At 48.7% G+C, this 18,697-nt stretch overlaps 1 protein-coding gene across 1 annotated transcript; it reads left to right on the top strand.

Annotated features, from left to right (window-relative positions):
* Positions 1-284: 284 nt before the first annotated feature.
* On the top strand, positions 285-18,487 carry LOC125915853 (zinc finger protein 773-like). The gene is made up of 4 exons (XM_049621897.1): positions 285-524; positions 4,574-4,700; positions 5,205-5,303; positions 10,834-18,487. Exons 1-4 carry the CDS (start codon positions 492-494, stop codon positions 11,928-11,930), a joined length of 1,356 nt encoding a protein of 451 aa, XP_049477854.1. The 5' UTR covers positions 285-491; the 3' UTR covers positions 11,931-18,487.
* Positions 18,488-18,697: the final 210 nt, after the last annotated feature.

The raw sequence follows: 18,697 nt of genomic DNA, 5'->3' as shown, positions 1-18,697 counted from the left end.
GAGGAGGAACGCCTGTGGCACCGGATGCTCGGGGAAACTGAAATCCAGGCCCAGCTACAATTTAGGATAGCCTCTGTTGGAGAGTCTGGGACAGTTCTTGACCCAGATTTCTCCAGCCAGCTCTCTGGGCCTTGGCCGCTGCCTCCCCGGTGGGGCGGTGGAAACTACATTACCCAGGAGGCGCTGCGCCCCGCGGCATTCACGCTCGGCCAATGAAAACAGGCGTTTCCCCGCGTGGGGCACGCGCTGGGCGGGACTTGTGGCGCGGCTGCAGGGGCGGGCGTTTCGGGGTGTCTAGGGCCGCTTGGTCTGATCTGAGGCTCCCGGAGGCTGCCCTGGGGCTGGGGCAACGGGAGCGGGAAGCCGCGAGAGGAGGCCGGTCCGAGGCTCGCCAGCTGAGTCCGGGGGTGACCCCGATTCTGGATCGGGGTCGGGGGTGCGCGGGGCCCGTGCTGGTCCTCCTCTCTGGACGCCGTTCCGCCCAGAGTCCGATGGCGGCGGCCGCGCGGAGGGGCCCGGCTCCGGTAAGCGCTGGTCCCCGGGTCCTCCCCGCACATGCCGAAGTCCGAAGGGGCGGCCCACGCTCACGACCCTGGGTCGGGTCCCCATTTCTGTCAGCCAGTGTGATGCGGTGTGGGAGGGTCACAGGCAGAGGAGGGTCACAGGCAGAGGGACAGGGCCTGGGGTTTGTCCCCAGGGAACAGCTCGAGAGGGGACGGGTCACGAGTGGAAAGGCAGCCTGAGCGGCTGAGCCTTCGCTCTGAGCCGTTGGTGGCCACGGAACACTGTGCACATAGGAGGGACCCCATCAGTTGCTCAGAGTTTTCAAAGGCGTCTTAGGGAGCACAGAGGGGATGGGGTGAGGAGGGCGGAGCAAGTCCGTTCAGTGGACAGCTAGAGGGTTGTGGCCGGGGCTGGGCCGATGGCAGGGGAGGGGATGCACCGATAGGTCTCAGATGGAGTTTTAAAACTGGACAGAACTTCCTGCTCCATCAGAAGTGGCTGTGAGAGAAAGAAGGGAATGAAGGACCATCAGTGTTTTTGTTTGCTTTTTTCTTTTTTTCCCCTAAATGTTTCCTGAAAATCTCGGTAAGGATGGAGATGGGAAAGTTCGTGCAGGAGCACGCTTCAGGGAGAAGAGTAGGAGTTGGATTTGGGACAGGGTAATCCGAGATTACCGAGGTTACCGTGTGGCGTGCAGGTGTCACGTGGGTAGCTTGCTCACTCCCGGCTCTGTTCTGGGGAGAGGTCTGTGTGAAACCGAGGGCTGGTAGGCATTGTCCTGAACCAGGGCAAGGCCTGGGACTCCTATTTAGGAAGAATTGCCAAGTTCATATTTCAGATGGGCCTGGAGGCGGGGCTGCTTCCAAAGTGGTGGATCCCCGTGGTCCCACGTGGTTCTGGTGGGTGTGTGAGTCAGTGGAGGGTTATAGGGTGTAAGGACCCAGGACTGGAAGGGAGACCGAGATGGTTGCCATTCCAGCCTCAGCAGGACCCCCGTGTCCGCTCCTTGTGGAGGAAAGGAAAGGCCAGTCCGGTGCGTGGAGCAGCCCCTCTTGGTGCTTAAGTTTCTGCAGCCTTCAGGGCTGGAGGGCTGAGTCGCTGGAAAGGCCGCATCAGGACTGCCCTTAGGGGAGAGCACAGCAAACAGCCAGGGGCCACCAAGGCTAGTATCTACTCCATTTCCTCTGCCCGAGCTCCCAGTTTATTAACTTGTGACTTTATGTGAGTAAGTGCTTATTTAAACATTAATTGATAAAAATACATACATATGTGTATATATGCATGTGCATACACGTGTACACATACACACATGTGTGTATACGCATACATACATCGGCAATTAAAATAAAAATTTAATGAGCTAAGTTGATGTAAGCCCTTAATAACTGAGGGTTTGTTTTTTTTTAATTTTTAAATATGTTTATTTTTGAGAGTGAGCTAGAGTGCAAGCGGGGGAGGGGCAGAGAGAGAGGGAGACACAGAATCCGAAGCAGGCTCCGGGCTCCGAGCTGTCAGCACAGAACCCGACATGGGGCTGGAACCCACGAACTATGAGATTGTGACCTGAGCTGAAGTCAGACATTTAACTGGCTGAGCCACCCAGGCACCCCAATAATTGAGGTTTTAATGTACTGCTAAGCATCTGATTAAAATCAAATGTCTTGAATATCACATTCTATTAGTTAAAAGGCATGTACAAAATACACTTTCAATATTGTCAGTGCATTTTCACTGAAAATGTTGACAAAAGGGGGTTCCTGGGTGGCTCAGTTGGTCAAGCGTCCGACTCTTGGTTTCAGCTCAGATCATGATTTCATGAACCTCAGATCAGGTTCATGAGTTCAAGCCGCAAATCGGGCTCCACACTGACAGCGCGGAGCCTGCTTAGGATTCCCTTTCTCTCTCTCTCTGTCTCTCTCTCTCTCCCTCCTGCTCTCTCTGCTCCTCCCCTGTCTGTGTGCTCTCTCTCTGTCAAAATAAATAAACCTAAAAAATGTTGATAAAAGTGTTAATTATGAGGAGAGTAAGAGTCACTACTCAGTACTTGACACATAGGGATGAGTTTGATATAAACGGTTGCCCCACTGGATGGACACCACTGTTATTCCCATTTCACAGATGCCAACGCTGAGGCACAGGGTGGTTGAATATTTGTCCAAAGTCACGCAGCGGGTAAGACGCATCCCTGAGGACCGAGGCCCGGGTGGTGTGAGGCCCTTGAGCGGCCTTTGCGGCCCAACACTGTTGCCTGCCTCTCCCGGCCTTGCTTTTCTGTAGGTTCCTGTTGGCTGCAGATTTGCTTCCAGACCGTGCAGAGGGTCGTGAGGGGTGTCCCTGCTCAGTTCCCATCTACGTGGGCTCCAGGATTCTGTGACTCTTTCCCCACTACTCTCCCCACCTCTCCATCCTAGATCCCTGGACGGTGATCACCTAAGGTCGGGGGCCTGAGTCCAGACCGGGAATTTTACGGATTGGTTCCCATTCCTGGCAACCAGTGGCATTAGGTTTATAAGGCATCACATTCACAGTGAGAAACATTGGAAAATGCTAGAGGTGAGGCTGGGCCATGAATGCTCACACAACTTTAGGTCTCTGTTGTGTGTGGTGGAAACAGCAGGAAATAGAAATTGGAGCTGGAGTAGTGGCCAGGAGCGGACGTGGGGAGGTGGCAGCCACAATAGTCAGGTGAGTGTTGGTGGCGGTTGCAGAGGTGGGAGATATATTGGAATCTGTGTCCGCTTATCAGTAGGTCTGAGCAGACTTTGTGACGTGGAGGGTGGGAGAAAGAAGTCCAAGAGTCCGCGGTGGCTCCGAGATGTTTGGTCTTAGCAGCTAGAAGCGGGCACGTAGCACCAGGGCCGACTCGGTGGTAAGAGTCATTTTCGGCGGGAATACCAGGAGTCGGGTTTGGGCTGTGTCGAATGGGATGCTTCAGGGACCCTCAAGTGGATGTGTCGAGGGGGCGCCCAGACACGCAAGTCTGGAGCTGAGGTGAAGCGCTCAGATTGGAGACGCCCATGGTACGGACGGTGCGTGGATCAGAATGGAGCCGTGGATCAGATTTGGCAGGAGCATCTTCAGGCCCTGGTGGCGATGCCGTGTGGTAACAAGGGAAGGGGGGTGTGGGGCCAAGGACCAAGCCTTGCTGGACACCTGGGTAGGGGTGGTAGGCTTCACAAAGACTCCTGAGGGAGAACAGTGTCCATGGGGACCGGGTGTAGGAGTGTGGAGGGTCTGGCTGGTGGCCTGGGGCCATGAGATGGATGTGGAGACGGGGAAGTGAGGTGACAGTGAAGATGGCACCTCTGCTTGTTCATCCAGCTCCGGGTTCCCCAGGCTCCTGTTCTGACCTTTGCCGGGACCAGGAGATTAGCTCAAGATCACACGGGGTCTTCGGGGAGAATTGGCCAGCCTCGTGTGAGAGACGGGTGGGCTTCGGCTCACAGAAGTGTCAGAGGAAACTGAGGCGGGTGAGGGGACACCTTTGCAACACGGCAGTGGAGGAGAGCTGAGGGCGTCTGACATCTGTGTGTGGTTCCTGGTGGCTGAGGATGAAGCGAGGACAAGGGCCAGGCAGGAAGGCCTCGAAAGCAGGCCTGGGGGTTGCCTTGGGAAGTCCGGGATAGGATGGGGTTCTGATTACATGTGCCAAGGCATACAGTGGCATTTGGTGAGGCCAGGGAGATGCATGGCGTTGGGGGGGGGGGGGGGGGGGGGGGAGATACGAAGGGAGGTGTGGCACAGTGACGTGCGTGTTGGGATGGCTCCAGGCCCTTGTACAGGGGCTGAAGGGAGCACAGTAGCCCCAAGTTAGTTGTGTTTGGGAAGCACAATCTGGGGGACTCCAAGTGAATTGTCTGGCAGAAGGGTGACGCTCTGCATGCCAGGCCCAGAACTCAGGTGGCATTTTTCCTGCCCACCTGTTCTTGCTGAGGACTGAACAGTGCTTACTGGGACAGTGAGGAGCAAGCAGGCATCAATGGCTCCTCTGAGGTGAGGACGTTTGTGGGGATGGCTGGAGTCCTGGGAAAGGAGGGTACGCATAAACTCAGCTGCCCCATCTTGACAGGGCTGTGTGACCTTTGAGGACGTGGCTGTCCGCTTCTCCTGGGAAGAGTGGGGTCTCCTTGATGAAGCCCAGAGACTCTTGTACCGTGATGTGATGCTGGAGAACTTTGCACTGATGGCCTCTCTGGGTAAGGTCCTCACAACCCAGTGCCGTGTCCTGGGCTGGGCTCTGCTCTTCCCCTTTCCCTCACGGGCTGGTTTGGCCTTTCCAAAGCCAGACCGTGGGCACTTCTTCCCTGTGTTCTTGAGTAGGTGCTCTGACGGCCTGGGCTCCGTGCACTACCCCTTCTGTTCTTGAGCTGCCTGAATGCTCGCTGCTCCAAAGCCATGCAGGAAAGTTTGGGGATCAGGAGTCTTGCAGTCAGCCTAATGGGTCACACCCTGTCGCCTCTCCCTGGCCCAGGGATGCTGTGAAGGTCCATGGCCGCTCTGTGCCCCAGGCTCTGCCCTGTTCTCTGGCTGACGTGTGGGATGTGCCTATAACAGCAATTGAGGCACCGACAGAGCCACTGCTTGACTGGGCTGTTCCTGCAGGAGTGTCTTCTAAGATTCTTCTGTGATATTTAGTTTTCTTTCCTGTGGTCTGTCATGAGGTGGGTCGCTTTGATCTACCTGTCTTATCTCTCCCTTAGGACTCGCGTCTTCCAGGACTCATGAAATTACCCAGTTGGAGTGGTGGAGACAGCCCTCCTTGCTTCCCTGTGGAGTCATGACTGCAGCCATGCCAAGAGGTACTTGGAGGGAGGGGCTGGGCAGATGTGAACTCAGGGACGGGCTCAGGTCATACCAGGAGTCCTTGTACGGGACCCTGGTGGTTGGGTGCCGAGGCCCAGGCCACAGCTGAGTTCCAGCTTTTCTTTCTCAGTTGTGCTTTTACCACGTTTACTCTGATTTCTGACTGAGGACCATCCCCTTCCCTCTGCCCGTCCTCCGGATCTCACCTGATCTTCCCCACTGCTCCCTCTGCAGTGTTCCCCAACAGTGGCCTTGTTTTGTGTTTTATGAGATGGTCTGTTGGGCAGGGCCACAAGAGGAGGGTCAAGGGCAGCTCAGGAAAAAGCAAAGTTTATTACGTGCAGCAGGTCCAGAGAGACAGTCACGACACGCTGGGGGTGTGTGGGTGTGTAGGGGGGTCACAAGCAGGTCCAGAGACCGTCACGACACGCTCGGGGTATGGGGGGGGGGGGTCATAAGCAGGTCCAGAGATAGTCACGACACACTGGGGGTGTGTGGGGAGGGGTTCGCGTGGGAGGGAGCACTCGGGGAGTGGGCTCAGCCAAGCAGGGGGAAGCAGAGAGTGAGTGAGGACCCGTGGGTCAGGGGGCGGACGCAAGAACAGGTGTGAGCACATGTCATTTGGAACATTCGAATGTCACCGGGTCACAGGAGAGGTCAAGAAGGGGGACTTGTGACAGGACATCACTTGGGTAGGCTGGTCACCTGGGTGGCGTGCTCACAGCCTGTTTGTGGGGATGTTGAGGCAGCAGGAAAATACAGAAGTTTAAAAGGTTACAATACAATTGAGCCTGTGGTGGCTCAACCCAATCGGCAGGACGAGGTGGGACGGCTCACACTTGCCCCCTGGGGGTGAGGATGTTAGAGGTGCCTGGCGTAGCTTGGTCTAGCCACCCAAGGCAAGCTCTGATGTAGACCGCGGGGAGGGGTCCTAGGCACACGGTGAGGGCTTGAAACCCAGGCCTCAGCCAGACGCTGCACTTAGTGGGGGAAAGCCAGGGGAACAGTTCAGGTACCTCTTGGTTTAAGGGACGCCGTTGGAAGGTTTTGGTTACATTATGAAAGATTTTTTTTTTTAATGTTTATCATTTATTTTGAGAGACAGAACACGCATAAGCGGAGGGAGGGGCAGAGAGAGAGAGGAGAGAGAGAATCCCAGACAGGCTCCCTGCTGTCAGCAAGGCTCGAGCCCACAAACCGTGAGATCATGACCTGAGCCCAGATCAAGAGTCCGACGCTTAACCGGCTAAGGCGCCCCTGAAAGATTTTTATCTCTTGGCCTAATCTTCAAAGCTTGGCTTATAGCTGTCTAGAATTAGTGATTTACATTCAGCAGGAAGTACCCCGAGGAACACGAACACCTCCTCTCCTGGCCGGTAAACAGTTGTAAGCCAGTCTGTTATCCGTGGCCACGTGGGCTTAGAGACTCGTGGGCTTGTTGCACACGGAACAGTGTTTAGTACAGCCTTTGTCTGTGACCTTGAGAGGCCGCCAGAAGGTGCTGGTGGGCAGTCATGCCGTAATCCCACTTGACAAAGGCTGCTGAACTGGGGCCAGCTCTGGTGTCTCCCGTGGTATGGCCAGGCCTACTCAGATGGGAATAAATGTTGCCTGTTTTGCCTGGGGTCGATAGCAAAGGGGGTGGGTGCCCGGTGGATGAAGAGCTGTGGGGATCCCCAGTGTGAGCACCGCACACTGGCGTACAGACTCCTGGGGTCAGCAGCGGAAAGTACAGAAAGTGGTGTACCCATGAGTTTGGGGTGTAGTGGAATCCAGAGGCGCTGTTACTTGAAGGCTAATGTGCCCCTGAGGAGGCAAGAGCCCTAACGGGGGCATTGGTCAAGCGTGGCTGGTTCCTGGGCACAAGTGGAAGGCCTGTGAGAGTGACGTCACTGTAATGTGCAGCCACTCCCGGGGAGTATAGCTGGGGACAAAGGCAGGTGGTGTAAGCAGACAAGGTGCTTTGGGGGGACCCTTTCTGGGTCCTGAGAGATGGTGGACGGTGGCCGGGCTAAGCCACTGGTGGACAACTCAGTAAATGTGTGTTGGGTTCCTTGAAAGGCAAAGTTCCTTGAAAGTCACACGGGCTGTGACTGGTAGTAGGTACTGAATAAAATACACTGCCCAGATCTACCACAGCAAAATAGTCCCTGGGTACCCTTTAGTTCAGTTTTGTTAGGTATTAGAGCCTCGATGGGGGGAACTTAAGCGATAGTTAAGTGGCACTGTTGGTAGAAGCCTTGATGACTGGCCAAACAGGGTTACTGAAAGAGGAAATTAGAAGAATGGCCCCCTCCTTTAGTAGATCTCGAACAGCCCTCTGAAGGCCCCCTTGTTTCAGGTGATACTGTGGTGTATTTACTGCCTTCACCAGCAGGGGCGCCCCCGGCTCTCACTTGGTGATTCTTACTGGCAGGGCCAGGGACTATGGCTTGTCCAGCTTTGTACACGGCCTGCAGTGGTATCTCTGTCTACAGCAGGAAGACTCAAAGCATTAGAGGCCACTGAGACAGGCAGCCGTTTAATGAGGATTGTTGCAGTGTTGACAGCAAGTGCACTTTTGTTGCCATGAATTGTTTTACTGGCATTACCCTGTAGTTTAAAAGGGGCACCTCCTTTAAATCTGAGTTGGGTTGCTTGGAATGATGGTGGCTTGGGCTCCTGTAGTCTGTAAAGTTAGGAAATGTTTATTTTTAGAGTTCCAGTGAACTACCAGAGTTATATATGGGTGATTGCCCTTGGGGAGTGTGACCGGGCCTGAGGCCCCACTGAATCCTCACTGGAGAGGCCTTGGCGGCTGCCATTTTCAGAGCTGGAAGCATCCTTGGGTGGTTCCAGAGGAGTGGTTCCCTAAGCCTACAGACCTCTGGGTAATAATGGGTGAGGCTCTTGTAATCTCCTTTAGTTGTTATAATTTGGGGATAGCTTGACTAGTAGTTCATAGGGTGTCTCAGCTGTCAGTAAATGAGGCAAAGCCACATCGCCCAGAAGCAGCATCAGCAAATTGGGAAGGACGGAGCAGGCTGAATAGTGGGGGGGGGGGGGGGGGGGTGTCTGCATCCTAGGAGGCGGAGTGTGAAAAGTCAGACTTTGTGAGTCATGGCGGGTGGAGCCCTTATGGCCTGTCGGGAAACCCATTCCATCCTGCTTGGCGTGGACATGCCGATAAAATTAAGCAGCTCTGCTGTGAATTGGGAAGGGTGCCTTCAAGAACAACTCCTAGACTCCGTGACAAAGAGGCTCCTCTGGATTGTTCTTGTCTGAATGTTCAAAGCACTGATAGGTCCACTGAACCTTTCTGATTTTTGCGGAGGAGCGTGAGGGCATCCCTGGTAGTGGGATGGTTTTCTGTCAGCCATCTCCAGGCCGTGGAAACCCAAGTCCACGGAGGCAGGGCTTCTGAATCCTGAGGGGTGGGAGAGGTTTCAGATTCCTCACCTGAGGCTTTGATATAACCTCAAAAAGTTCTAGCCTCTGTCACCCCTGCGCTGACATTGGGGATACCCTATGTCCTCCTTGGGTGCCTTCAGCCCCAAATACCATGTGAGATTGGCCTTGGTGAGCCAGAGGATCCTGAAGTAGATGATGCATCTTCAGCTCTTTGAAGTGATGCCAGCAGCTGCCTCATCTCTGGGGCTCTGTGAACAAGAGCTGCGCGCCCTTAGTAAATACTCTCGGTAACCACTGAGCTCCTTCCCCGCTCCATCTCTTTGCACAGAATCTTTAATAGTTTGGATTTTCAATCTTGTGAAGTTAAGAATTTTAGCTTCTAGTTCCCTGTGATCTCCTGTGTTCTTGACCTGCTGGGTCTGAAAGACCTTCGATGCTTCCTTCCTGTGGCCCCATCTCTGTGGGTGACCTCAGCTGGGTTGGAATCCATTGAGGAGAGCTGTGGCGGCCAGATGACCTTTGGGGGTTGGTCCTAGCCCTTGGGAGCAGAGATCGCAGTTGGCAGGCAGCAGCACTAATCAGAACCCAGAAATGTTTCAAAGTTGTTTTACCTTTGTTGAATCATTGGCTCACCTCCTCTGATTATTGGGAGGTGCTAGAATTGAATGTTCCTGCCGAGATCCTGGGCCTAATATTTTGAGCTACTTACCTCCAGGGACGGGACCCATTGATACCCATGGGTTTGGGAGACAAATAGCAACAGCAGCAACACAACACGGTGGAGAAGGGGGGGTGCCCGCAGTACTGACCCTCACGGGGGGCCACGGTAGACTCCCATTGAAGGGGTGCAGATCGGTGGTTGGGTCTGAGGAGGAACACGGACTTGAGTGGGAACGTGAGGAACCTCCCCGTGCTGGTGCCGCAAGCACACGGGAGGCATCTCCCGAAGGTCACCCAGCCCTCCTCTGTTGACAAGCAGCTAATGGCCCACACCTGACATTCAGTGTCTTTGCTGGCTGCGGGGAGCCTGCCCTTCCACCCGCACCCTCAATCCCCACGGAGACTTCATAGGTGTTTAGCCAACTATACCAGTCTGCCCCTTAATCAGGGAGCACTGGACACTCGCCCAGCCCCCATCCCCACCACCCTGTTGAGTCAGGCCTGGCAAGAAGTGAAGTCTCGGGGTATTTTAGGAGAATGAACTCCACAATTTAGTGTGGAAAGCCTTGGCAGTGCCTGAGAGGCGACACAACAGCTCAGACCAGCACGTAGGAGCACTGCACTGCCTCCCCAGGTGGTGGAGCCCGTCTGGGACAGCAGGTTAATAAACTGAGCAGTTCCAGACATTTCCTAAATCTTCGCCCTGTGACCAGACCATCCTGTTTGTGACGCCAACCATTTTGTATTCGCTTGTGGGGCAGGCGCAGGAATAAACAAAATTTATACTCCACTGGTAGGGAGAGCACAGGGAGGGAGCTCAGCCAGGCTGGGACGTAGAGGCGACCTGTGGGCAAGTGCTTGAACTGGGAGGCGGGGGGGTGCACAAGAAAAGGAGTGAGGGAATTTCATTGGTGCATTTGAATGGCACCAGGTCCCAGTCAGGGGCGGGCAGGAAGGGGGACTTGTGGCAGGGCCCTACCTAGTCACACTAGTGCACGTGGTCACATAGCTCACAGCCTGTTTGTGGGGATGTAGAGGCAGTGGGAGAATATGTTTTCAAGGTTACAGTACAGGCGTTCACCGAGTGTGTCATGAGGCATGCACGTATCCTTAATGGTCCTTGAACACCAGCTGTTCAATTGCATTTGATTTCTTCTGGGCCTGGACACACCCTTCCGCACGGTGTTCCCGTGCCCTCAGTGGCCTTGCTGAAGGCCATTTGCAGAGGAATGTGTTGGAGACCCAGCCTACACCCCGTCCTTGTGTCCTTGCTGCTCATAAGGCCCCTCGCCAGTGTGCGAGCCCACCAGGCCCGGCACTGCACAGCAGGCCCTCCCTGGCCCCGAACCCCAGGCCCGATTCTGCCGGCAATACTGTGGACTGATTCCTGGGTGGGTCGGACACATCTGTAAGCGTGCTCCCCCCTCCCCTGCACGGAAGTGCACACACACTTCACCAGCATCTCTTTGCTTTCAGGTTTGTGGTGTAGAGCAGAGGTCGAGGAAGCGCCTTCTGGGCAGAGCGTTTATGTAGAAGGAGTGTTCAGAGCAAAACTTCAACAGCAGAAGCCGCACTGTGGAGAGAGATCTTTAAGGAGAGAAGAGGGCAGGGAGGGTGGGAAGGACTTCCCAGTTAGTGCTGGTTTTCTTAACCATCAGGTGACCCACAGTGGAGGGAAGCCACATAGGAGCACCGAAGGTGGGGAGGCCTTCCAGCCTGGAAAAAGGCATTATGAATGCAGTGAATGTGGGAAAGCCTTTGGTCAGAAATACTTACTTGTTCAGCACCAGAGACTACATACTGGAGAAAAGCCTTATGAATGCAGTGAATGCGGGAAGTTATTTAGCCATAAATCAAACCTTTTTATACACCAAATAGTTCACACTGGAGAAAGGCCTTACGGGTGTAGGGAGTGTGGAAAATCCTTTAGCCGCAATGCCGACCTCATTCAACACCAGAGAGTCCACACTGGAGAAAAGCCTTTTACATGCAGTGAATGTGGAAAAGCCTTCAGGCATAATTCCACGCTGGTTCAGCATCACAGGATCCACACTGGAGTGAGGCCTTATGAGTGCAGCCAATGTGGGAAATTCTTTAGCTTTAACTCAAGCCTCATGAAACACCAGAGAGTTCACACTGGAGAAAGACCTTATAAGTGCAGTGAATGCGGGAAATTCTATAGCCACAAGTCAAGCCTTATTAATCACTGGAGGGTTCACACTGGAGAAAGGCCTTACGAGTGCAGCGAATGTGGGAAATTTTTTAGCCAAAGCTCTAGCCTCATGCAACATCGAAAAGTTCACACTGGAGAGAAGCCTTTTAAGTGCAACGAATGTGGGAGATTCTTTAGTGAGAATTCCAGCCTTGTTAAACACCAGAGGGTTCACACTGGAGTGAGACCTTACGAGTGCAGGGAATGTGGGAAGTTTTTTCGCCACAGCTCCAGCCTTGTTAAACACCGGAGGATTCACACTGGAGAAATGCCTTATGAGTGCAGTAATTGTGGGAAATCCTTTAGCCAGCGTTTCAACCTCATTCAACACCAGAAAGTTCACAGTGGAGAAAGGTCTTGAATGCAACTAATGTGGAAAAGCCTTTTACCAAAGGTCTGCTCTGATTCAGCAGTGGAAGCTTCAGTCCAGATAGGCTGATGCATACAGTCAGTGTGAAGAGTCTTTTGGCTTCAGCCACAGACTTAACCTTGTTGGGCATCAGAATGTTCACACTGGAGAGAAGCTTTAGGAGTGCAGTGCACGTGTGGTCTCACGGGCATCCTAACTTCAGACAGAGGAGCTCTGCACGTAGCCTTCGTGAGGGAGCCACAGTGGAACATCACTCATCCAGCTATGCTGACATACTGCCTCCTGAGAAGGTCGGCCTCTGCCTCGGAGCTCCAGGAAGAGGGATTCCCGTGTTCCTGGATGTATCCATTTGGAGCAGAGTTCTACCTCTGTCACTGGAATGGGGAGAGGTAAAGGTCTTGGTTCAGATGTGACTGGCTCTTGCTGTTCTTACTGAATATTAGGTGTTCTGGAGGAAATGTTTCCTTGTTTGCAGTATACCCTTAGGATCATTTCCAGAGACTTTAAGTTGTGTTTTTATAATTTTCCCCAATTTTAATAAGCAGGCCCACAAAGTTCCTCACACTGTCGTGCAGGAAGTTGATCTATTTAACTCTGTAAGAACTTGCCAAGTTGTGTTCTAGATAGTTGTGACATTTCATATTTCCTCCTAGAGTATATTCGATTTCCAGTTTCTTCACATTATTGCTGACCTTTGTGTGTAAGACACAGGCCCTTTATTCATTTCAGCCACTCTAGTAGGTGTGTGGTTTTACCTTGCATCTCCATAGTGAGTCAGTGTTGAGCATTATTCTCTGTGTTTATCTGCCACCCATGTGTCTTCCTTAGGGAATTGTCTGTGGTTTTTTGCCTACTTTTAGAAAAATTGATTGGTGTCTTACTATTTTGTGATTTGATATATTCTACATAGATAGAAGTTCCTTATTTGGTATATCTTTACCAGTGTTTTCTCACAGTCTGTGCCTTTGATTTTCATTTCTTAAAAGTCTCTTCCCTAGGGCAGAATTTGTTAATTTTCATGAAGTTCAATTTATTTGTTAGTGACTGCACGTTTGGTATTCTCTTCTTTTTCTTTTATGGTACTATATCTTGTCTGTAAATAAAAGTCTTTCTGAGTATACTGGAGTCTTATCAGTCTTTATCCAATCTTGTGAAATCTTTGTAGGTTTAAATGTAGATGAAGAATTCAATGTATGTAGATGTACCTGTGTACATAACCCCTATCTCTTCTCGGCCTAGAAAGCAGTGGCACTGCAGTAGACATCAGCATATTTAGTGGCCAATTATTGTCTTGTAAATGTAATTTTTCAATAAAAAAAACCCACACTCGGAAAAGAGGCTATGTTCAGGTTGGCGGCAGGAAAGGTACATGAGCCTAGGAAATATTCTTCAATTAGCCAAGAAATGCTCACAGAATGATGTTGATGTATTAGCTTTCCATTGCTGTCCTAACACATCACCACAGACCTATGGCTTAAACCACACAAATTATTTATAGCACTGTGGGTTGTAAGTCCTACCCAGGACCTACACAGGACAGGTCTCAATGGGCTAAAATCAAGGTGTTGGCAGGGAATGTGTTCTTTTCTGGAGGCTCTAAAACAGATTGTTTCCTACTCTTTTGAGTTGTTGGACAGTTTAAGTTCCTTGTGGTTGTAGGACTCCTGTCCCTGTTTTCTATGTAGCTGTCAGCTTAGGGTCAGCCCTGGAACATTTTAGAACTTTTACAGCATATGTAAAGCTGAAACAATACCAATTGTGCACAAGTCTTCCAAAACAAGGTTCATACATTTCCCAACTAATTAAGTGAACCCAATAATAACATGATACTACATATGGAGAATAGTATTAAGACAAATTACAGAGCAATACCCACATTAACATAGATACAGCAAAACCTTAACAAAAATATTTTGGGGGTTGGGGAGAGGATGATGTGGCAGAGTAGGAGGACTGTAGGCTTGCCTTGTCCCATGAATACAAATAAATATCAAATCATCCTAAATACTCCAGAAATCAACTTAAAGACTGGCAGGCAGAACAAACTCCACAACTGAAGGTAGAGAAGAGGCCACATCAAAGAAGGTAGGAAGTGTGGAGATGTGGTCTGGGAGAGAAATGGATCGTGGCTGACATTTGTGGGGAGAGAGCCATGGTCACAGAGAAGGGCAAGAGACAGACTAGCACATGGGAAAGCATGGGGAAAATGAATCCCCATAGCAATTAGCTTGGAAAGCAAGAGGGGCCAAATTTCATGAGTACTTGCATCCAGTAGGGCTTAAAGCCTGGAGTTCTAAAAGTCAGCAGGATCACATAGAGACACGAGGCCTTGGGGCTGCTTTTGGAGAGAAGGCAGAGCAAACAGCCTGTGGACAGTAATCCGAAGAATGCCTGGGGCACAGAGTGGGGAGGTTATTTGCTCATCTTGTAGTGTGTCCCAAAGAGGCAGAATTCATGGAGAGATCCCTGCAGGAACAAAGGAACTGGTAGATGCCATTTCCCTCCCCCACCCCTTGACATAAACACAGGGACACCTGCGAGAACCAGCATAGCACAGACACTTGCTCACTTGCTGCCTAACTTGTTTACACCAAGCTCAGCACCCTCCATGGTCTGGTAGAACTACCCTTCCTAGTCATGATTGCCTTAATCCTAGTGGAGTGGGCCCCCTCCCTCAGAAGACTGGCCCACATACCTGCCAATACTGCACCTCCCAACCTGGGAATTTTGCAGGGCCTCCGTTCCAGTGACAGTGGCGACAGGTCTTATTTCACAGGCAGACGAGAGCACATCTAGTTAAAATGTGCTACATTCAGGCCAAGGATAAAACATTACCCACAACAGGCAAATAATCTGCAGACGACTAGCTGGAAGGATAAAGCACCCAAGAGAGAACAGCAGAACACATACAGCACATATGATGAACACTCGGAAGTACCAGGCCCTGGGGGAAAGGGGGACACTATGCAGCAGGGCACTACAAGACCTCTTACTTATAAGGCCCTCAAGAGCAGGAGACCTAGTCGACTTTCCTAACAAACAGAAATAGGCACAGAGACCTAAAATGAGAAGAGGTACCAAATGGAACAGGATGAGGCCACAGACAGAGATCTAAATGAAACAGATATAAGTAACATGTCTGATGGAGTATTTAAAGCAATGATCATAAGGATACTCACTGGACTTGAGAAAAGAGTGGAAGACATCAGTGAAACCCTTAATACATGGATAAAAAAAAATCATCAGAAATGAAGAGTGCAATAAATGAGATTAGAAACATGCTTAATGCAATGAACAGCAGGCTGGAAGAAGCAGAAGAAGGAATTGACCACCTAGAAGAGTAATGGAAAGTAATCAAGATGGACAAAAGAGGAAAAAAAAATATGCAAAATAAGAATAAACTTAGGGAACTCAGTGACTCCATCAAATGTATTAACATTTGCATGGGAGGAGGAGGAGAAAGGAGAAAAGGGGGCAGAAAAATTATTTGAAGAGAATAAGGCCATATATGACAAGCCCACTGCTATCATACTTAACAGTGAAAGCTGAAAGCTTTTCCTTTAATGTCAGGAAAAAGAACACCCACTCTCACCACTTTTATTCAACATAGCATTGTAAATCCCAGCCAGAGCTATCAGACAGGAAAAAGAAGTAAAAAGCATCTAACTTACAAAGGAAGAAATAAAACTGTCACTATTTGCTGACAACATGATTTTATATATAAAAAAAATCCTGAGGGGCACCTGAGTGGCTCAGTTGGTTAAGTATCTGACTTTGGCTTGGGTCATGAGCTCACGGTTCATTAATTTGGGCCCTGCAGTGGGCTTTCTGCTATTAGCACAGAACCTCCTTCAGATCCTCTGTCCTCCCTCCCTTTCTGCCCCTCCCCTGCTCACATGTGGGGTCTCTCTCTCTCTCTCTCTCTCTCAAAAATAAACATTTTAAATCCTGAAAACTCCATCCAAAAAAAAAAACAAAAAACCTGTTAGAATAAACAAATTCAAATTTGTTAAAGTTCAGCAAAGCACAAAATCAATATACAAAAAGGTCGTGTTTTTATACACTAATAACAAATAGAAGGAAATTTAAAAAGCAATTCCATTTATAATTGCATCAAAAATAATAAAATACCTAGGAATAAACTTAACCAAGGCAGTAAAAGACCTATATACACTGATTACTATATAGGACTTTGATGAAAGATGAAAGAAGACATAAGTAAATGGAAAGATATTCTGTGCTCATGGATTGGAAGAAATAATGCTGTTAAACTGTTCATATTACCCAAAGCAATCTACAGATTCAATGCAATCCCTATCAACATTTCAATGGCATTTTCCACAGAATTAGAACAATCCTAAAATGTGTACAGAGCCACAAAACATCCCAAATAGCCAAAGCAATCTTGAGAAAGAAGAACAAAGCTGGAGGCATCATGCTCCCTGATACCAGACTATTACAAAGCCATAAGTAATCAAAACAGTATCAGGGGGCATAAAAACAGACACATAGATCAATGGAAGAGAACAGAGGCCAGAAATAAACCCACATACACATGGTGAATTAATTCACAACAAAGGAGCCAAAGAGATTGAAAAAAATATCTTCAATAGTGTTGGGAAAACTGAACAGCCACATGCAAAAGAGTAAAACTGGATCACTACCTTACATGATACATAAAAAATAACTCAAAATGGATTAAAGACTTGGCCGTAATACCTGAAACCATAAATCTAGAAGAAAACGTATGTGGCAAGCTCCTTGACATCAGTCTTGATAATGATTATTTGGACCAGACTCCAAAAGCGAGAGAACAAAGGCAAAAATAAACAGGTGCAACTGCGTAAAACAAAGACGCTTCTGCACAGCAAAGGCAAGCATCGACTCAAGTGAAAAGGCCATCTACTAAATGGGAGAAGATATTTGCAAATCGTATTTTTTAGTATGGAAAATACATAAAGGACCCCTACGAGTCAACAATGAAAAAGAAACCAAACAATCCAGTTAAAAAAAGGGCAGATGTGAATAGACATTTTCCCAAAGAAGACATACAGGCTCAACATCACTCATCATCAGGGGCAAGGAAACGCAAATTAAAACCACAATGAGCTATTCCTTCTCACCTGACAGAATGGCTGTTATAAAAAAGACAAGAAATAACAAGTGTTGGTGAGAATATGGAGAAAAGGAAATCCTTATGCACTGCTGGCAGGAATATAAATTGGTACAACCACTATGGAAAACAGTATAGAAGTTCCTCAAAAATTAAAAATGGATTCACCATATAATCCAGCAATTCCACTTCTATTTATCTGAAGAAAATGAAAACACCAATTTGAAAAGATACATGCAACCCTATGTTCATGGAAGCATTTACAATAATGAAGACGTGGAAACAAACTGTGTCCATTGATGGATGAACGGATAAAGATGTGGTGTGTATACACAATGGAATACTATTCAGCTATAAAAAAGAAGGAAAGCTTGCCATTTGCAACAACATGGATAGACCCTGAGTGTATAATGCTAAGTGAAATAAATCATGAAGACAAATCTGTATGTATGATCTCACTTATATGTGGAATTAAAAAAAATGAACTCATAAATACATAAATTAGTGCTTGCTAGAGGTGGGGGTTGAGAGGGTAGGCAAATGGATAAAGAGAGTCAAAAGGTACAATCCTCCAATTATAAAATAAATCATGAGGATGTAAGGTACTGCATGGTGACCACAGTTAACACTGTATTACATATTTGAAAGGTGCTAAGAGTATATCTTAAAAGTTTTCATCACAAGAAAAAAATGTTCTGTAACTGAATGGTGAAGGATGTTTATTAGACTTCCTGTGTTGAACATTTTTCAGTATATACAAATATAAAATCATTATGTTGCACACCTGAAATTAACTTGTGTCAATTATATCCCAATAAAGAATAAGGTTGTAATTACTCATTGGTAATGATTGTCTACTCTGAAAAAGAAAAAATAAAAGCAATTATAGTTAAGCAAAATCAGCAAGCTTACTTATACATATATAATGTTAACTCATTTCGATACAGAAAATTCTGTATAACAGAAACAAAAACTTTAAAAATGTATTTAAAATAAAATATGCCATTTAAAATAGCAAAATATGAAGAATTAGGAGTAATCAGACAAAAACATGACTATGACCTTCAAATATTCTCACTAAGTCATAGCGTACTTGCTTAAGGTTTATAATACATGATTTGTATCTGTGCAATTATCTAATTGTTTGCTTTGCTTAAGGTTGGCTGTCACCCAAATAAAACTTTCTCCACATCAGGAACTGTGCTTTCCATGTGTCACACTATCCTGTTCACTAGTGTGCAATACTAAGATATTTAAAAAATGAAGTGATTTTGAGAAGGTACCAAAAAAAAAAAAAAAAAAAGCCAACACACCACTTACATCAAAACTTCATGAGGACAAGAAACAAAACAATGACAGAAGTAGAGACCTAATTAACACAGGTGAATGAAATCAGTAGTAATAAAATATATGGCAAATCCCATCCAGGAAAAAGTAAGACGAAAAAAGGTATATATGAGTCACTGGGTTTTGTCAGAAGAAAACTAGGCTGGATTAACATTAGGGAAACAACCCGCACCCGCACAGTTGCTTTTCCTGTGTGCAGACGTGAGGAGCCTGTAAAGACTTGAGTCAGAGGACCTCCTTCCACGGCTCTAAACCCTTCCACGGCTCCCATCACCCTCAGAATAGAGATCCAGCTCCT

This window comes from Panthera uncia, assembly GCF_023721935.1.
Source record: "Panthera uncia isolate 11264 chromosome E2 unlocalized genomic scaffold, Puncia_PCG_1.0 HiC_scaffold_19, whole genome shotgun sequence".
NCBI lineage: Eukaryota > Metazoa > Chordata > Mammalia > Carnivora > Felidae > Panthera > Panthera uncia.
Note: the sequence above shows the minus strand (reverse complement) of the source record. Positions and strands in the feature narration are given on the sequence as shown.